At 42.5% G+C, this 21,569-nt stretch overlaps 1 protein-coding gene across 1 annotated transcript in view; it reads right to left on the reverse strand.

Annotated features, from left to right (window-relative positions):
- Positions 1–21,569, reverse strand: part of syt7b (synaptotagmin VIIb) — a gene marked incomplete at both ends in the record, with an annotated part of 148,066 nt that overhangs the window by 49,405 nt on the left and 77,092 nt on the right. The window contains 2 exons of the mRNA XM_080730007.1: positions 3,107–3,241; positions 5,374–5,456. Of these exons, the coding sequence (XP_080586133.1) occupies positions 3,107–3,241; positions 5,374–5,456 (218 nt within the window). The remainder of the gene's footprint in view (positions 1–3,106; positions 3,242–5,373; positions 5,457–21,569) is intronic.

Raw genomic sequence — 21,569 nt, forward strand, 5'->3', positions numbered from 1 at the left:
GTCTGTCTGTCTGTGTCCCTTTTATACCCATACTGCATACTGAAAATGGAGATCTCTGTATCTGTCTGTCTCTCTGTCTGTGTCAATGGACTTTATGTCCATACTGTATATAGCGTTCCATGTCAGCCATGCCCAAATATGGAGTCCGGGCCAGTGTATGATGTTGATGAACATCCTGGTACACCATACATGGGGATGTACAGATTCATCAATCTTTTTGGGACATTTTTTAAGTCGATTGGTCAGTGGTCCTTGAGATACGCGGGGGACACAATCACACGCACAGAGACTAACTCGCATTTGTAGAAGGATGCTGAGGAAGAGAGACCAAAGAATTGGAATATTGTATACAAAATTGTGAATCTACTGCATTCCAAAACAAACACATTCTAAAACACCATTTGAACAATGTAGACCTGGTGTCTCTGCCATCATGCAGCCGGACTTCTCTTGATCGTCTTTACTGTAGACGTTGTAAACACTGTACATCACTCTCTGTAACCCATGGTAAGACTACATGTTTTTTTCTCTTTTCTGTTTTGTGCTTTCTGTTTTTGATTCATTTATTTTTTTGGATTGAATGGATTTTTCTGTTTCTTCTGGTAAAACTGAAATAAATAAATAAATAGATATTTATCATCTGACAGTTAATATCCTGTGGCTTAGAGTGAAAACAAATATGATTATTTGCTACTGTAAAAAAAAAAGCGATAAATGGTTTCAATTATTTAAACGGCACACAGTTAATCTTTCTGATACATACTTTACTCTTCCACCACGTGACCTAGGCCACCCCAGCTACACCTAAACCTCACATCGCAGGGATGAGGGCACCCAGCGTTGTAACTTCATCAGAGTCACTTCGTTCAGTGAAGACACACCAGACAAGACAACGTTGCACAACAGGGACAGGACAATATTCTCAATGACAAATCCACACAGACATTCAGACTTCAGACACTGTGCAGACCAAAGGATAACTTTTGGGGGTTTGTTTCTAAAAGAGGCTGGTCTCTGTGCTTATCTGAAAGATCTCTACTGGCTACGGTGGATCTACAGTAAGGCTGCTCTGACATAATAATGTTAGTAGTGTTATTGTAATTGGCAACATCACAGCATTGCCACTTCCAAAGTAACAATAAAATAGAATTACAATACAATACAAATTTGAAAACCAGTGCATCTAAAGAGAATGGATCTTATAATCCCTCTATCTAAAACGACTGCATAAGACTGATAATACTGTATATTCTTCCATAATTTAGTCTTCGGGCAATGCACTGTACATGGCTTGATACCATAGTGACCTTTAGAGGCTCTGTAGACCAGACTAATGAGAACTATAAGGATGCCTTATAGCGATTACAGTGTCAAATAACCACAGAAACTCAAAGTGAGTGGAGGGAAGGGTGTGAGAGAGAAAACACAAAACGACAACTCCTGTACGTTCACGTTGAAACAACCACGACAAGACAACACCCTAAACCACACAGCAGCACACACCCTCTCATCCCCCCCGACAAAACAACAGCAATAAACAACAAACGGTCAACCCTCTGTGACAAGCCTTATAAAGTGGAAAGCACCAAAGGTTTGTTAATTGTGTTCGGGGAGTAGATAGGGAGAGGGTTAGCAGGTGAAAGGATTCTGCTGAGGGTTGTCCGTCTCCATGGTAACGCTCCATGGGCTGCAGGTGAGAGGTTAGAGGTTAGAGGGCTTGATCAAGCTGGCAGGGCTGTAGGGAACGGGGCTGAATCTGACCTCAGCACTGGTATAGAGCATAGCCACTAATGGGAGAAGATGTTATCACTTATCACTTCTATGGGGCTTACTGACAATTGTATTGCACTGTCCATAAGGATGATTAAAAAAGAGCTTAAAAAATATGATTGGGTTCCTGTATACCTAATATGGTTTTTGACACAAAAAAGCAGCAGAGGAAATGCTTGCTTTTATGTACTGTATGTAGAAGGGATCCATTGGATAATGGCCACAATTACTGTCTGCAGATGTCAGATTAGGGCATGCCATAAAGATCTAAACATCACTGAGAATGCTCTGTACACCTCTGTTAGGTCTTGGCATGGCCAGCACTGCATACTAAACAATACCTACAACCCAAATTACACCTGTCAGTAGAGTTCATCTAGGATGAGAGACAGATGTTTCCAATAAGAGAATATGTGAACTGGACAGTGTTACAAAAGAGGTATTTTCTGCCCAGAATGATGATTAGCTGTGTTGTGAAGCGACTGCAAAACTATTGTAATGAGGCGGCCTGTCTCTGTCTACAGTACAGTGCAGTGTATGTGTGTGTACTAGTAGTGTACAGTACATTATTTCCACAACGACTCAATGCACTGTATCATCGTCAAATCTCAACACAAGGCCATGAAACTTGATATAATTAGATCTAACTCAGTATCTGACTTTAAATATATTGTTTTATATAATTTGGTGGTAAACGGTCAAGGTCAAGTAGGTAAATTATTAATTAACACATTTTGTCCAACTACTCACTGTAGAATGATAACGCTGATTTGAAATCTTGTCTGAAGCCATTTCACTTCCCTGTGTTTCCTAGATGATGTAAGATAACGATGTACGCTGACATCGAACTTTGGGTGTTGCGTGGCTGCTCGTTGCAGTTGCACGCCCAGTTGCCCTTGTTTTTTCCACAGATTTATAAATAGACACAAATTGTCCCTGTTGACAAGCTTCCATTTTTGGCATTGTATGCCTAAATTTGTGTGCAATACAACATAATAATTGTATAATGCTATCATGTCAACCGGAAAAGTGTGTTGTTAGGACAGCTGGGAGAGATGCATAGAGCAGTGTTTCTCAAACTTCCTCAAATTTCAAGGTCTCCCCTTAACTCTGACAGTGTACAAAATAGAACAAAATTAACCTGTTAGGGTTCATTTGGTTCTATTTGTACACTGTCAGAGTTACAGACTTGTACGGGTCAATTTAGACCCCCATAAAGGAACCCACAGAGTCCCTGCAGTCCACTTTGAGAACCACTGGCAAAGAGCTCGAGCCCCTCTTCATTACAGCCCTGCCAAGAGAGAGGGGTCCCTTACCAGCCATGACCGAGACTCACTTGGGCGTGAGGCGAGGGTCTCCGTAGGGTGCATAGGGAGACATGTTTAAGAGGAACTCCTTGGGCGGGTAGGAGCTCCATCTCTGCTGCACGTTTCTGCTGTCATTGTTATTCCAGAAGTCTCCGTCCATATCACTGTGGCCAGATAGAGAGAGAGAGAGAGAGAGGTAAGATAGGTAAGTGAGACAGGTGAGACAAGACAATGTGGGATGTATATTTTATACTAGTTGTGCGCGGGAGTCACACACCAACAGGGGTGTCGCACCAAATTCTGGGCCCTGGGTACGAAGATTCACTGCGGGCCCCCCATGAATGTTCTTCATAGCGGGAGGGGGTTTAACCCATTTAGACTGGGAACGCATTATTACGTAAATGACGTCAAACTTTGTTGCTCTATAGTGTTTTCTTCAAATGGCTGCCATGTTTGAAAGATAGAGCTGTTCTGGGAGTCAAACATGCATTTCGCGATCACGATCATGCCAAAACCGGAAGTAGGAAGCAAAAAAACAACAACTTGTGTTTGGCACAGGGACATATACGGCCCAAACGTGTTTGGCAACAAGGTTGTTAAGAAAGTCTATGACAATAAAGCTACTGTGTCGTGTCAACCAAACAGAAAGGATTAGATACCATTTATGCAATTTCCCTTTAACTACCCAGTCAGGCAGTGGGACGATTAGAAAACAAACGAGAGAGAAGAAAAAATAAGAAAAAAAAGTTGGTTAAATAGATGGATGCTGTGTAAGAGCCATGAAAAACAGTGCAAGAAAAGGTAATATCCAATGCGGGGGCAATAAAAGGGAGAGAGAGAAGAGGATGGACTGTCCATTGTAAGCCTCTGGGCAGTCTGGTTGCATCCATGAAGGGGGTATATTAATAACATGGCAACTATCAAACTATCACGGTTCACCACACAAAACCATCAGTTCAGAAAATGTACATTACATCCACTGCTGATGCACAGTAAAATCCTCAGCGTTCATTTAACTCCGAAAGTGAACAAATGTAACCAAATGGACCCACCAGGGTATTTGTTCACTCTCAGAGTGTAAGGAAGGGTAAAGTAATCTCACAGCAAGCATTATTCTCTTAAAGAGTGGTACATTTGAAATAGCTTGGCTGTCTTGACTATCCGACAGTAATATGACAACGTGTAGACCAAGAAAATGGTTAAATACACGGTAAAATCCTGTTAGATTAATGCCACACGCTGTGTGTTTGATGGCCAAATACACCGCCATGCTGTCATCTGCTTCTTTTGGCAAGGAGAGGAAAGAGACATCTTTTAATAGGGACGCCTGCTTTTCCTATTCTCAAATCCACCCTCGCTCTTTCCCCAAAGGGAATTTGTGTGCCGTTTGTTAGTGACCCCGGTGGAGGGGTTACTGCCCTACTGCTGCTTTCATTTGCTCACAGTTCACCTGCTCAACCTGTGCAGGTTTCCCAGTGGATGTTCAGTGCATTTTCATAAATAGACCACCAAGGCCATTACATTTCCGTGGCAATAATATTCTATTCTACTCATTCCAAAATGAATTCCACTGCCGTCCCATGACTGATGTTTGATAAACAATCAATATGTAAATATATGCAGTACAGATGTGCCATTTCAAAACTACACACGTCCTGCCATTGGCAAGACAGTAGATTTTCAGGGGATTGGCAGAAAATTGAGCTTGTAGATTAGCTATTTTTGCTATTGTATTACCTTCTCTGACTTCGAGGTTTAAATCTACTTATGAAGGTGGATTCTGCTTTTCAATGGGAAAGGAGTTGTTTCTTTTGCGCATTTTTGAGTTTCTGCAAAAATACGGTCCATTCTCCATAAACATTTGAAAGGCAAAACAGGGAAAGAAACTTTTTTTTTAGGAAAAGATCAGTAAATGCCGAAGAGTTAAAACGGCATGTGTGTACAAGCAACACTGTCTTCGAAGCATCTTTGGTGACTCCACCTCAGCCCATAGCACTTACTGTAGCACTTGCCCACTCTCGATGACCATGCATGTCATTTAGATAGCACTGTTATATAGACCGATGTCAGTTCATTTTCGACTTGGCATACTATCGTACATCAAAGCTATATTGTGTATAGCTTCGATGTACACAATTGTACATAGTACATATATATATATATATAGTACATATGGACCCGTAAGGGTCCATTTGGTTACCTTCGCACACTCTCAGAGTTACTGTAACTTAACACTCAGGATTTGACTGTGTATGTGCCCTCGAAAACACCCAATACTACCCAGTCTGACACCTACTTGATGGCTTTATTTTCCCCTCGGCCTCTCACAGATTCTGGAGAGCTGGCAGGCTCTACCCCAGGCTTATTCCTCATCTTCCCCTTGTGAGAAATAGAGAGAGAGAGAGAGAGAGAGAGAGAGAGAGAGAGAGAGAGAGAGAGAGAGAGAGAGAGAGTCATTGAGGTACATCTTTCTGAAAACATTTTTACAAGTGACATTCTCATTCTAATAATTCGTCATAAATATGATGAATTATTCCATTACATTATTCCAAGCACAAAGAGAAGTGAGCGATACTTTGGATGGAGGCCACAAGGCACAGCTTTGCACTCAGGATCAAACAGTGGACTCCATTGCAATGAAATTAAAATATATACTCTTACTTCCTTGCACACACACACGCACGCATCAGGCACGCAGGCACGCATGCCATACGCACGCACACACTTACATACGTATGCACGCACTTACGTACGTATGCACGCACGCACGCACGCACGCACGCACGCACAGTCGCACACGCATAAGCATGCACGCATATACACACACACACACACACACACACACACACACACACACACACACACACACACGCGCGCGCGCGTGCACGCACAGTAGTGGATGAGCTGCACAGCAAACACATGTATCAGACATATTATCATAATTATTCTGTCACTAACCACAGCTCTATTAAATACTCATCCAATATACATACATGTAATATGCAGAGAGATAAAGCAACTTTAATCACAGTTTAAATGGAGCTGTCACAACACGGCTTATCAAACTCCTGCAGAGACATGGAGGTAAACAAATTAAAGCTGGCGTCACTTTTCCTTTCTCTGCAAGGAGCGTTTCTTCACATTAAAAAGGGATGTGCTTTTGAAACAGTTTGAAGAATGTAGTTAAAGCTTTTGTGAACACACTGACAACTTTATTTATTTTTTACTTTGCGAAGCAGAGTGCTACAAACCAAAACAACAAAGGCTTGAAACCGTTTGGAAACTGTCATTTCCAAATTAGAGTCTTACCCAGAAGAATCCTCAGTGTTAACTTACAGTAACATAGAGAGGGTGCTACTGGTTCATTTGTACCTCTATCTTAGCTCAAATGAAGAGATTAGCACAAGCATTTCTATAGCTTGACACCTAATCTTGACCTAACCTGACTTTCGCCAGATAGTTGCAGCAGTGCGTAACGCTCTGCCTTACATCTGGGTTCTCTCGGGCAGACTTGATGTAAGGGGCGGGCCATTTTTTGAATTTCTGTAGCAGGTGATTGGATGTGGCCGTTTCTATCACAGTCTGGGAGTGCCAACTCCAACCACTCATATTGGCCTGTCTGCATGACGTTGCACCCAGAATCCGCCTCCTGGGTTTCCACGTGGTCTGCAATCAGACTCTATTGGCTCAGAGCCGCTCAGAGCCCGCCCATAGCTGCCGCTGATTGGTCCGGCCCGGGACTTTACGAGTGTTATCAACTCTGGCCGAGCAAGCCCAGATGGTAAAAGCAGAGCGTTATATACGCAATGCTGCCACCATCTGGCGAAAGTCAGGTAAATCTTGACCCACACTCACACAAAAAGGTATTTAAGTGTGGGCACGCACATGCACGCACGCACACACACACACACAAAGGGACCCAAAGTTGACCACATTGCAAGTAGTAATGAATGTGCAATCAGGTGAAGCACATTTTCAAACTTTCAGGAGGCTACATTGAGAGGCTGGGAGTCATAGGATTTCAGAAAGAAAGAAGAGCTACTTTGAGTGTGCATGATGGAGAGAAACATGACAAGAAGTTGAAGATGGTGTGAAACAGAATCCCAAATAGAGGCCGCTGCATAGATTACAGTGAGCACGGAGGTTGAGACGCTGTGTGCAATGGAGAAAAGAAAAGCAGAATGAAAGAAGGGGAGCAAGAAGGGAAGATCAGAGGAGAGCATTGGTGAGACATTGGAATGGCATCAGTCAGACTGGAGGGTACTGCTGCCAACCTTTCCCTCCTGGTGTCCTGGTGTCAGGGGCGTCACAAGGGGGGGGAAAGTGGGACTGAGTTACTAGGGCCCAAGGTGGAGGGGCCTTAATTATTTTATACTTTAGCTATTGAAAAATACCGTAGCAGATATACAAGCTCACAGTCGTGAAAATGTGTGAAAACTTTGAATATATGTATTCTTAAGCGAACATTTGTAACTCAAATTCTGCTTCTGGGGGGTCCCTGGAACTGAATATTTTGAGATGGGGGTCCGTAGTCAAATACATATAATTTTGGGGGTCCTTCACATGAAAAGGTTTGAGCAGCACTGACATAGACACATAGGTTTTTCAAAAAACCTTTGAAGGATTTGAAATATTCAAAGAATTTTCGTGATTTTTCAAAAATAGCAGATCTACAAGCTCGCAACGCAGCACTCGGTGCCGCACTCGGTTTAGTGCTTTAGTTTTTCAATGTCTAAACCACTAAATAATTGTGCGGGGCCCGCAGTGAATCCTTGTACCCAGGGCCCAGAATTTGGTGCGACACCCCTGTCCTCATGTCTGTCACAAAGAGGTTTTCAACACCCAACAGCCCCTCTCTCTTTGTCTCTCTGTCTCTCTCTCTCTCTTTGTCTCTCTGTCTCTCTCTCTCTCTCTGTCTTTCTGTCTCTCTCTCTCTCTCTCTCTCTCTCCATCCTCCTGTCCCTATTCCTCCTTCTGCAATCTGTGCTCCCATTTCAACGACTCCTTCCTTGCCTCGTTGTCGTTGTTCTCCTCCTCCTCCTCCTCCTCAACCACAGAAACAGCCAACGGCATCAGACCAGCTCCTGATGTCTTCATCATCATCTTCTTCTTTGCATGAACAAATGCTGTTCTCTTCACAATGGATCCATTAGAGGGCTTCTGAATCCAGGCTACAAAATCACTTGCTGAATGATGATGCTATCAGAGTTGTAGGTTATTAGTTAAATATCTGCTACAATACATGTTTGCAAAATATATGTTGATTTTTGGGACGAGCCACTACTGCAAAATCTGCCAATCTTAGCTAATGAGACAGATCCGTCTTGATCACATGACTATAGATATATATATGACTATATATATATATATATCAGAGGTTGCGCTAGGATTTTTAACAGCCGGTCACCGTGACCGGCATGATTAAAATTTATCGGACATCTGATAAAAATACCGGACATAATAATTTTAATGCATGGATGACAAGCAGGTGCAAAAACATAGCCAATAACAACAGTTTAAGTCCTGCTGTATAGTTGGGACTGAACTAATTGAATGTAAAGGAGTAGTAGGCTGTACAAAAAACATACAGCTTCCGAAGCTGTATGTTTTGATGATGATCGATCATCTTGCATAAGGAAATTAATTATTGCGACCGTAGGTCGCACTTACTACAGAAAGCTGCTCGAGGTGTCCGTCCGTCCGTCCGTCACACACGTCACACGTCACACTTTTGCCCTGCTCATATCTCCGCAACCGTTGCCCCGATCCATGCCAGATTTTGCACACACACTCCTTACCTGCCAAACTACAACCTCCAAGGACCCCCGGAGCTCCAGGGACCCCCAGCTCCCTCGGGGACCCCCAAGTGTAAAAAATGAGCACATGTGCAAAAATTACCAAATGACCACCCCAACGGGGCTGCTCACGGGGCATTCCCGGGGACCACCCACTCCTGGTGCTCCAGAACGGATGCAAAAGTGGTGGCGCCCCCAGTGGAGGACCCCCTGCCACTGCAGCTCACATAAAATGCCGTAACTCGGGCTAGGAGCGACCGGGAGAGCCGGGGCCGGTACCTATTCGTCCGCCTTGGCGGCGCGGAGACCCCACCCCTCATTTCTCACATGGCCCTCTAGCGCCACCATGAGGCCGATTCAGATTTTGCCCTAAAACCACGAAAATCACTACACAGTATGTCTACACTCATGTCATCAACATGCTCAGGAAGATTTTGGAAAAACAAATTTTTGCTCTATTTGTGGAGATAAGTGACCTACGGTCGCTTATCTCCCGATTAGGGAGTCTTACTGGTATTGGACTACTCACGCAGGCTGTGTGTTTGCACAGATACTGCATGGTTTCATAACAAGTTGTTTCTGTTCTGCATCATATTTCAGGCCAACACATAATAATGTACAGAATAATGAGAAATAGTCTGAAAGTGGGGTCTGCGCAATGTTTCATAGGTTGATAGATTAATCTGGCCAGAAAGGAATCAATTATAGACTACTCACTAGTATGGTCGAGTGGTCACGATCATCCTGCATCTCTGTTATGCAACTTTGGGAAGGTTGAAAAGGCTTTGGTGGTGATCTTGTACAGTTTCCATAACATCTCCTCATAAAGAACTTCAATCGAGTGTATAAAGTTTGTTTTATATGGGTTGTAGTTGTCCTGCGTGCCTTCAATAATTCCCATGGGTTCACAGTGCGCATTGCAAAATGACGCTGAAATGGACTGCTGTCTTCTCTCTCCCCCAGCGCCCTGTTCGCAAATTAATGTTTAGGCTAAACAGTTCTGATAATACAACTTATTTTTGACTGTCCATTCATGTACTATAACTTAAACTGCGCGCTCATATTCCAAAACCAAGGCAGCTCATAGAGAGCATAGCGACAACATAACAAACCGACAACTAGGCCTACCCAGCAACAACTATCATTTCCTGTCTTACCTTCACAATAAAGTGTCTCCCGTTTACCTCCTAATGCAGCTTATTTCACACAGGTTATTATTAACAGGAAAAAGTGTAACTTAACCCGTGTGTGTTTGTGCAACCAGACGTGCATGTGAGAGAGAGTGATGAGGGAGAGAGAGAGAGAGAGAGAGAGAGAGAGACATTGAGAAGAGAGAGAGAGAGAGAGAGAGAGAGAGAGAGAGAGAGAGAGAGAGAGAGAGAGAGAGAGAGAGAGAGAGAGATTTGCGGTGAACTGCCGTGTCATTTTCAATCGGTCCTTATGTCCGATGAGGTTTATATTTTCCGGTCTTTGTCATTATAAATCGGTCAAATCCGGCAATTTCCGGTCTAACGCAATCTCTGATATATATATACCCAGGGCACAGAATTTGCGCCCGGGGCCGGGGGGGTTATACGTAGGTAAAAAACGTGAATCGGCCTGTTACAGCGCCACCATGAGGCTGATTAGAAAAAAATGTTGGGTGGCATTTCCTCCTGGGCCTGGTGGGAATGTGCTTGCAAAGAGTGTAACATTTGGGGCAGTTCTGCTCTGGCATCTAAGGAGTGCAGAGCACAGTTTCAGGTCGATCGGGCCAACAGACGGACAGGACAGACTTTGGTGCACTATGAACACAAAGCTGACCCTCAGCCTCTGTCTCCATCTCTATGCATTTGTTTCATATCACAGGACATTTTTTATTAAAATAAGCTCTCAACGGGCGCCCGCTGGCCTACCGGTCCAGGCGCATACCACATAGGCTCAGTGTAGCCTGACGGCGTGTCGCTGGTTCGAGTCCCGATCCCGACTACCTTTGCTGCGCGTCACTCTCCATCTCTCTCCCCATTTCCTGACAGTTTACTGTCCTATCAATAAAGGCATAAAAGCCCCAAAACATATATTAGAAAATATATATATACATATGTATACATATGTATACTGTATGTATATCTATCTATCTATCTATCTATCTATCTATCTATCTATCTATCTATCACTTGTTAACAATCCTGTATAATTTGCAAAAAACGCCTATACTCAGCGTACCCAAAGTAAATTGATTGTTGTTTTTAAACCATTTGGAGTAATGCATTGGGCATGGTCTCATTTTGAAGGAAACATTTTGAAGTTTTACCCAGAAATAAATAATCACTCTGTGTGCAACTGACATTGAGTAATGCAAGTTTTAACTTACTGGAATAGCAGGTTTTTAATCCTCGCCTAAATATTTTCAGTAAATAGATGCCTGTATAACACTGTTATTATCATATAGGAGCTGAAAAACACAATGTGGCCACATTTTGAAGCCTTACCTAGCCCAATTTCAAAGGACATGATAAAACTACAGAATATGAATATTTTACACATGTTTTACTAAGTGTATGTTTATGCGTTTTCATTTGGAGACATTTGCATATATCATATAAAAAGGTCAAAAAATGGCTAATAGACTTGATTTTTTTCATTTTAATTTTTTATTATTTTTATTTATTTATTATTATTATTATTTATTTTATTTATTTTACTGACAGCCCTAACACTTTTGGTCTGACATTCGGCGTGCTGCTGCGTATTTATGCACGTCCAGTAGTGCTGTTACGCAGGGGTTTTTGGGTATTGTAGTTCACTTCAGCCAAAATAAAGTAGACACATTTTGTGGAGAATTTCATTGGCTATAAGAAGTGCCAGTCATCAGAAATACCTGCTGCCATTGGCTGAATATATGGGCCAGGAAACAGAGTCATGGACCTCCTCTGAGAACATACTATTGGTTGCTATTGGGGGACTGGGAGACGACTGAGACAGGACTAGAAGCTCCAATTGGCTGAAATGAAGTGTCAATGGTTTGGACTTTGTACAATCAATGGATTCTATCATGTTTACCCTTCCTCTACACAAGAACATCATTGTTGTGGAAATATATGATGTTGTTGGGAGTACAATCCAATTTTAAACGTGAGTAGCAGCAGATTTATGAATATTTGTTTGTTTGTTTATGTCGGACTTCTGCGTTGTTTGCGGCGTGAGTTTCGGTGCTATAATCAAATGGTTTGCGGATTCAGAATCACAAGAATCTTAGCTTTAAAATGGTATACAGCTTGGCAATGCAAGTAACACAGAGGCTTGTCTAAACGTGATTGTTTGTCAAAGGCCCACACCTGTTAACAGGTTAATCTAATTAATTACAGGCTCTGTGATTAATTAATCGCAATTAATCGCATTTTAATCGCACATCGATATTTGACCTGAGAAGCATTTTTTTTCAAGTAAAACACATTTTGTTGTACGAGTGAATCAACAAGAGTGTTTTATAAATCTAAATTTCGCATCCACTGGGCCAAGTGCTCTGATCGGCTACTTCTCCCTTTGTGTTTGTTGTCTCTTCTTGATTGGTGCATCGCTATGATCGGTATGCCCGAAACTGAAGGTTCTTTGGTGCAAAAACTAAGTGCGATTAAAATGTGTTAATTTTTTTAATCACGTAAATTTTCTGTAATTGATTAATCGCAATTAATCAGTTAAAGTCCCAGCCTTAATATATATATATATATATATATATATATATATATATATATATATATATATATATATTATATATATATATATATATATATATATATACCGTATATATATATATATATATATATATATATATATATATATATATATAATTTGTTGGGTATGTCATCATGGCAGGATTGCATTAATCAGAATTATGTACTAGGCATAGGCATTATGCTGTATCAGTGTTGCTAATGTGTTTTTGAGATTAGGTGTGATAATATTGGAGCGTAAAAAGGGCTACAGAGTGCTGGAATAAATGCAACTATCATAGAAGCAATGGATGGCATAAATTATACGGTATTATTATTATCGCATGTAACAAAATAATGTTCTTCCTCACAGCAAGGACCAGCAGGAGACGCCCCAATAATAATACTCTGTGTGATGATGAGTAATGTCCTTCTGCTTCCTTCTCTTCCGCTCCCTGCCCCATGTGTCCGGTGCGCGTGTACCTTCAAAGGTGCGTGGGGTATGTTGACATGTTGTCACATTACATGGGCTTTACCTGAACGGCGTGTCTGTCCTTGTGTCAGTTGTGTGTGCACATGTACGCATGTCATACTGTATTCAGGGGTGTCGCACCAAATTCTGGGCCCTGAGTACAAGGATTCACTGCGGGCCCCCCATGAATATTCTTCATGGGAGAGGGGGTTAGGGTTAGGGTTATACGCATTATTGTGTGCTTTAACTATTGAAAAATAGCAGATATACAAGCTCACAGTGCGGCACCAAGTGCCGCGCTGTGAGCTTGTAGGACTGCTATTTTTGAAACATCTTGAACATTTGTGGAAGTCTTTGAATATTTTTGACCTGATTCTATAAATGCCTTCTAAATAAAGTTTTTTTAAAAACCTATGTTTCTATGCCAGTGGTGCTCAAACATTTTCATGTGAAGGACCCCAAAAATGATATGTATTTGGCTACGGACCCCCATTTCAAAATATTTAGTTCCAGGGACCCCCCGAAGCAAAATTTGAATTAGAAATGTTTGCTTAAAAAAATACATTCAAAGATCTGCACACATTTTCATGACTTTTCAAAAATAGCAGATCTACAAGCTCACAGCGCAGCACCGAGTGCTGCGCTGTGAGCTTGTATATCTGCTATTTTTCAATAGCTAAAGTATAAAATAATTAAGGCCCCTCCAACTTGGGCCCTAGTAACTCAGTCCCACTTTTCCCCCCTTGTGACGCCCCTGAGTGTAACTGTGCACGTACACCGTGAGGGTCGTGGTCTCTCTGTGTCTTTGTCTTTGGCTGTCTCTCTGAGGAATTGTAGAACAGTGTTGTCACATTATAGTTAATACATGCTCTCTGGTGTAAGATGAGATCCCATATTCTGGACAGGGATTATGAATGTTTCACAAAAATAACATAATTGCACTTGAACGATTGGATAAGTATTTGGGTGTTTCTTGGCCTACCGGCAGTGTGCATTGGTCGAGTAGTTTGCGAGATTAGCTCAAGACAGGCACACATAACCTCCATCCGTCCCGGCCTCTTCACTGTGCAAATGGAGAGGAGATGTATGAGCGCAGGGGCGTCACAAGGGGGGGGGACCTTAATTATTTTATACTTTAGCTATTGGAAAATATCAGATCTACAAGCTCACAGCACAGCACTCAGTGCCACACTGCGAGCTTGTAGATCAGCTATTTTTTTAAAGTCGTGAAAATGTGTGCAAATCTTTGAATCTTTGAAAAGTTTTTTTTTTTCATTTGTAACTGAAATTTTGCTTCTGGGGGGTTCCTGGAACTAAATATTTTGAGATGCGAAACAGGTTTTTCAAAAAAAACTTAGAAGGATTTGAAATATTCAAAGAATTGCACACATTTTTACGATTTTTCAAAAATAGCAGATCTACAAGCACCGAGTGCCGCGCTGCGAGCTTGTATATCTGCTGTTTTTCGATATTTAAAGCACAAAATAATGCGTAATAATATGTTCCCAGTCTAAATGGGTTAAACCCCCTCCCCCTATGAAGAACATTCATGGGGGTGAATCCTTGTGCCCAGGGCCCAGAATTTGGTGCGACACCCCTGAGTAGAGATGGAAATATAGCAGAAAATGGACAAATGCATGGTGTGCTGTAGAAACATGGAGAGTGAGATCATTCTCTCGAGACAGAGTCTGATAGCTTACACTTCTGAAGGGAAGAGGAACAGACCAAGAGGGCGTTCCCTTTTCTTTGACAAGGGTCCCCATATGGGCTGAGATCTGGCCTAGGTCTGAACGTCACCGGAGTCACCGGAGGAGGTCATCATAATGTCATCACAACGTCATTTGGCTTGCTGGGCCCCCTTGGCCAAGGGAGATACTGTAGTAGGCTACTGGGCTTCAGACAGGACTGTATGTCCCCTATGCCATAATACTTTGTCACCAAGTCCAAATGGACATGTAGAGGTTTTACAAACTGCTGTGCACCGCTGGTACTGACTCCTCGTTTGCACACGGGAACAGAGTGAAGATCCTATTTTCTGGGGTGGGAGTGTACTAACGCACACATGAATGTGTACCGGTACCTATTATATGTGCAAAGAATGTAATATCAATACATTTAAATTCATACCGAGAATCTTTAGTGTGGGACAACAAAGAAACAGAATTAATATTCACTCTACATTTATTTTCTATCACTCTCCATAAAAAAAATACAAAATAAAAGAAAGGAAAACTATGAAAATAACAATGCACGGTTGAAAGGCTATGGTTTGCATTGTTTGTTAAACAGGCCAGGCCTAGGACCTAGGTCGCATCCCATGACAATTATGAACATGCCCACAGCCTCAAACACCAGAATACATTGACTCGAAAGACAACGTGCTGTATGTGCACGCATGGATGGCCACAGCACCATTGCGTTTATCAGATACAAATGATCAGGAAATTGCCATGCGTGAAATGAATAAACATGGGAGTGCTTACCATTAGCCTGTTATTTTATCACAGGAATGTAAATATATACAGGGACGCATAGGCCTACGTTTATACAGAATACAAATGAGTGGCACCATGAATTATGTTATTTTAGAGCTTCCACTACATTATTTCTAAGCAGGAGTGTCGCACCAAATTCTGGGCCCTGGGTACTTTAGCTATTGAAAAATAGCAGATGTACAAGCTCACAGCGTGGCACCGAGTGCCGCGCTGCGAGCTTGTAGATCTGCTATTTTTGAAAAATCGTAATTTATGTGTGCAAGTCTTTGAATATTTAAAATCTTTTTTGGTAAACCTCTGTTTCTACATCAGTGGTGCTCAAACTGTTTAATGTGAAGGACCCCCAAAATGATATGTACCGGTATAATTTGGCCACGGACCCCCATCTCAAAATATTTAGTTCCAGGGACCCCCCAGAAGCAACATTTGAGTTACAAATGTTCGCTTAAAAAATACATACATTCGAAGGTTTGCCCCCCCCCTTGTGACGCCCCTGTTTCTAAGTAAGTCCTACATTTCTCAAGTGATGCATTCTGGGGGGGCTTGTGTCTCTTTCAGGGGGGCGGAATTCCCCGCAGCTCCTCTGTATTCCAAACCCCGGTAACGAGTGGGAAGAGTCAGAAAGGAGAGGACCCCAGAGAGAACGATAGATAAACCGACTCAAGGACAGACGGATATACCGTAAGGGATAAAAGGGAATACTGTGTGCAGAGAGAAGCAGCAGGTATTTTCAGAAAAAAGGAAGCAGCAGATCAAATGTATAAGAAGAGAAGTCTCGGTTGCTCATGCAGGAGGAACCAGCCAGTATCTCTGTATGTAGCGTTGTGCATCAGTAGATGATTAATTAGCATAAGAATGAAGCCTGGCAGCAAACAGGTACGCCACAATGCAGGGCAAAGCGCCATGTTTACATAACGTACCGGAGGATTCTGGTCGTGTTTGCGGTCATGGCCACACAAACAACCTCCCCCCGCTGCCGCCAATGCATCGGTGTATTGTGTTCATCGTACCATGCAAAGTGGACCATCGTCATACACACTACAGCAGCGGTCTTCAACAGGGGGTCCGGGACCCCTAGGGGGCCCTCAGAGTTACTACAGGGGGTCCTCCAAATCTTTGTGATGTACACTTTTTTCTCCTTTTTTATATTAACCACTTCAACCCTAACGTCCATATTCTGATAACTTTAGCCAAAAATAGCAGATCTACAAGCTCACAACGCCTCGTGCTGCGAGGCGTTGTGAGTTTGTAGATCGGCTATTTTTGCCAAAGAGGTTTGGTGTAGAGGGGAAAAAGAGCAGACCAAGTACAGAGTGAAAGGTCAAGTTTATTAACCCTTACAGTGCCTATCCCGAACAAGTTCGGCTTTATTTCAATCCAATACAATATTTTATTTGCTATTTTACTTACCCCGAGCTGCTTGGAGCAACGTGGGTGGTCCTTGCTCGTCCAGCGCTAGCCAACGAGAGACGCTAGATGGTCCGACGATTTATTCCATTGAAAATGGTTTAAAATAAAGTTTAGAGCCCCCCAAAAAAACCTCAATAAATACTGTCGGCGGCGCGACGTATGCCAGGGTGCCTATCCCGAACTAGTTCGGGATATTTAATAAAATGAATTATTTAATCGGAGGCCTCAACGAAGCCCCGGTCTAAATTTCCATCCATGGCCGGGACTTAGATTCGGCCATCCACGGTCCGTAGTCGCGCGGCCACATCGCGCCGCCCACTCCAATGATAAATCACATCTTTAGACAGGATTTTCTCCGGATTGTGTTCCCAGACGCAAAGAAAAAGTTTTTTGCGACTGAAATAGCTTTAGATCGGGCTTCTAAATGGGTTAGCATTTTGGCTACGTGTCAGCTAGCTTCCTCCTATCGTCACCCATAGCATTGGCTGGAGTGAAATCCCAAGGCACTTGGGACAGTGTCGACGAAAGCTAGAGCGAAGGTCTATGGAGAAATTTCTGGCACTCTAGCGCCCCTTGTGGCCGGCGGCACTGTATGAGTTAAGTATTGACGGTTCAAGTGGTTAAATATCTGAAAACACAAATTGACATGAATCCAAAATACACTGATTATGCTGTCAAACGATTAAACTATATGGAATCTCTGAAAAGGTTGTGGGGGTCCCTGCTTCATCTCTCTCTCAACTAAGGGATCCCCGCACTACAGAATCACCAAGCAGCAGAAGAATCCTGATGGTGAACACATGCACTGCAGCCAACCAACCTACTGTAAGAAAAACACTCTGAGGCTTCTTTTCTTGAAAAGTCCTTCAAGGAGGAAAATGAATATGAAAAGTGTCTTCAGGCATAGGTGGGAAGCCACGTGAGGGAAGGTGTTCAGAACATTTTGTTTTATTGTGATATGAAACAAAAGCATGCATATGGAGAGCGAGACTTGAGTCAAAATTTTCATCTAATCGGTCTCGTCTCGGTCACGCCCATGATTTTACTCGGTCTCGAGTCCACTTGAGTCAAGAGTCACTACAATGCAATGAAATAATTGTATTATACCCTTATTATGAGGAGCCCATTCACATTATAAGAGAGCTGTCTGGTGCTTTTCATTGATGAATTACTAGATGATGTGCGTAAATGGTTTAGTAAGAAAACCCATATTTTTACATTTTTTTTTTTTTTTGTCTGGTCTCGGTCTCGGTCTCGACTTGGACTCGACCCCCTCCCGCAGTAGGTCTTGACTTGGACTCGCTTTAGGTGGACTCGACTACAATAGTGAGTCTCAACCTGTGGGTCGGGACCCCCAGGGGGGGTCCCCAAATTATTTTGGGGGGTCCCCAGATGATTACCTTAATGTGCAACATTGTTTTCTCACTCAAACCAACATAAAGTTTAAGAGAGGTTATCTGAACATTTCTAAAGTAACAATTTAAGGACTTTTTAATACCCCTAAAATGACAAATTAAACATTCGCCAAAATGTCAAGAGGCAGAAATTGTGAAAATAGCCGATCTACATGCTCACAGTGCCTCGCGTTGCGAGGTGTTGTGAGCATGTAGATCAGCTATTTTCACAATAGAACCGTGTTATACAAAATGTAATGCCTCAACTCTTAGTACTCATCAGGGTGGGGGTCCCCAGATAAAATATGATTATTTTGGGGGTCATAGCCTGAAAAGGTTGAGAACCACTGGACTACAACACTAGTTTACAGTGTAAATGGACAGGAAACAGGGGAGAGAGTCAGGGAGAGAGACATGCAGTAAAGACAGTCAGGAACAGGACTAGAACCAGCAAAGCATTGCTTATGTGCCTAGGTGCCTGAACTGCTGGACTACGGCCCAGGCCAATTCTTTGCCATTTCTGCTTTAATTCAATAACGACAGTGAAAGAGAGACAGGAAAGACAGACAGAGAGCAGGGTAATCACACACAGCAAACATTCCAGCCAGCCGGGAGTCGAACCGGGGGAAACGCAGAAGGCATTTTGCGTGCATGTGCTATGTGTCCCAACCATTGGGCTATCGGGTATATAAGTATATAGGTGTATATATATTCCCCCCTTCGACTCCTGGGTGGCTGGAATGTTTGCTGTGTGTCATTACCCTGAACTCTGTCCACCATTCCTGTCTCTCTTTCACTGTCACCATTGACATAAAACAGAAATGCCAGAAAATCGAGGAAAAAAAGATACAATAGAGTGCCTGACTTCACCCCGATATTGGCTTTTTTACCGATAACCAATATTCCCCAAATGTTAATTTCCGATACCGATATCAACCGATACGATATATTTTTCACCAAAAGTCAACTAATTACTACGGTAACATCATATATCACATTTCTAATAAAATAAAATAGCTACCAGTAAGACTTAATCGGGAGATAAGCGACCGTCAGGTCGCATACACAAACTAGGCAATCATAGCCAATCAGGAGGGAATATGGGGAATTGGACAGATACATGTTGATGACATGACTTTAGAGATACTGTGTACCGCTTTGCGTGATTTTAGGGCAAAATTTGTAGGAGCAGTGTCCAAAAATGTGTTTTGCAAATATCGGCCTCGTGGTGGCACTAGAAGAGGGCCATGTGAGAAATCAGGGCTGGAGGTTGTGGTTTGCCAGCCAAGGAGTGTGTGAGCAAAGTTTGGCATGACTAGGGGCAACGGTGCCGGAGATAAGAGTAGGGCCAAAAGTGTGACGTGACAGAGAGACGGAGGGACAGACAGCCGGTGGAGCTTTTCATAGTAACTTGCGACCTGACGGTCGCAATAACGACATTAATATAATATATAATACATATCTAATAAATCTAATATAATACAGTGATGTTGTTTTTTATTTTTTTTGTCCACTAATCTTATATTAGATGCGGTCTATTTGACAGTGCAGAAGCATAATTGCCTACCACTGGTTTTGAGTCTAAACCAGCAGTTCTCAAACTATGGGTTGCGACCCAAAGTGGGGTCGCAGGAAGGTGCTGTTGGTGTCGTTGGGGCATTGTCAGCCAAAAAAATAAGATTTTTAAAAATCAAGAAACAATAAAAAAAAATATATATAAAGAAATATCCCCATAATACAGGGTTGTAGTATAAAAAGGTTTGAGAACCCCTCCTCTAGCGTTAATGAGCATCAACGCGCGTTGACACACACACACACACACGCACGCACGCACGCATGCGCACACGCACACGCACACGCACACGCACACACACAAACACACACACACACACACACACACACACACACACACACACACACACACACACACACACACACACACACACACACACACACCTCTGCAGTGCTCAGTTACTCAAGTCTCATTTCTATCCAAAAGCCCTTGGATATGATTAAGAATTACAGTGATTATAGTAAGCTCACATTTCAAATCACACACAAACACCATACACTACAGTAAGAACTCCTGTAAATTTCTCCTGTAAATTTCACTAGCCCCCCCCCCCCCCCCCCCAATATTAGACAATTAGGATGGAATATGAAATATCGGACAGATCTGTCTTGATAACGGATGGAGTAGTAGCAAAGAATGTGATGTGTTTTACATAAGTTAAGTTAAGCTAAAAGGCAATTGTGAAAAATGCAGGCCAAAGGTTTTACCTTAGCCTAGGGCAGTGATATTCAACTGGTGGAATGTTCCAATGTAAAAATAAATTTAACGAAATTATTATTGTATGGTTGGTTGTACAGGATGAGCATTTTGAATGTTCAGCCATTTCTTTTTTCACCATGGAACTAGGTAGCCTGGCAACATACAAGAGCTCCATAGATGAATTCTGAGTGCAGTTCAATTTGAAACAATTTCTGGGTCTTGAGTGGATCTTGTCCATTTACCCCCCAAAAATGTTCTTCTCCATCATCATTCACTTCAAACCGGTATTGTGGTCTTATCAGTCGAGTGCTCAAAGCAAAAGCAAAAACCTTTCATTCATACGAACATGTAAACACTTCACCTTGCCAGCCTGCCTCAAGTACTCTTCCCGCAAAGACGCCTCCATGCCAAGGCAATTACCCACGTAGAACATACTGAAATACTGTATCTACTTCCTCTTTATAAAAATCTAAGCCTGCACAGAAAACATCAAAATGCACGAATGCAGTATGAATGCAGTATGAATAAGTTACCATTTCCTAATGGTCATATATGTCCATTGTTGTGTCTTATCGGACATATAGCGAACAACAAATGGTCAAACCATCTCGATTTAGACTGGACTGACTATACTGCACCTGAGAGGCTCATTTTTACTGAAACCAAGTTTAAAATGAGAATTGAATACACAGAATAACAATAAGAAGCAACTGTTTTATTACCATATTACAATGGTAGTGGATGGAGAGAAAGGACTTTTATCCCACCAAGACTCAGCAACCAATGGGTGCAAAGAGGGGCGGGACAACGGGCAGGACTTGACAAAGGGTGATTTGGAATCCAGCGAGTGTGTGTGCACAGTTTGGCCGTGACCGGGCCAACGGCGCCGGAGATTAGCTGGTTACAAACTAATGAGACACACACACAGACGGATACACGGACACACACACACACACACGGAC

Source organism: Nannobrachium achirus (assembly GCF_963921795.1).
Source record: "Nannobrachium achirus genome assembly, chromosome: 7".
NCBI classification, from domain to species: domain Eukaryota; kingdom Metazoa; phylum Chordata; class Actinopteri; order Myctophiformes; family Myctophidae; genus Nannobrachium; species Nannobrachium achirus.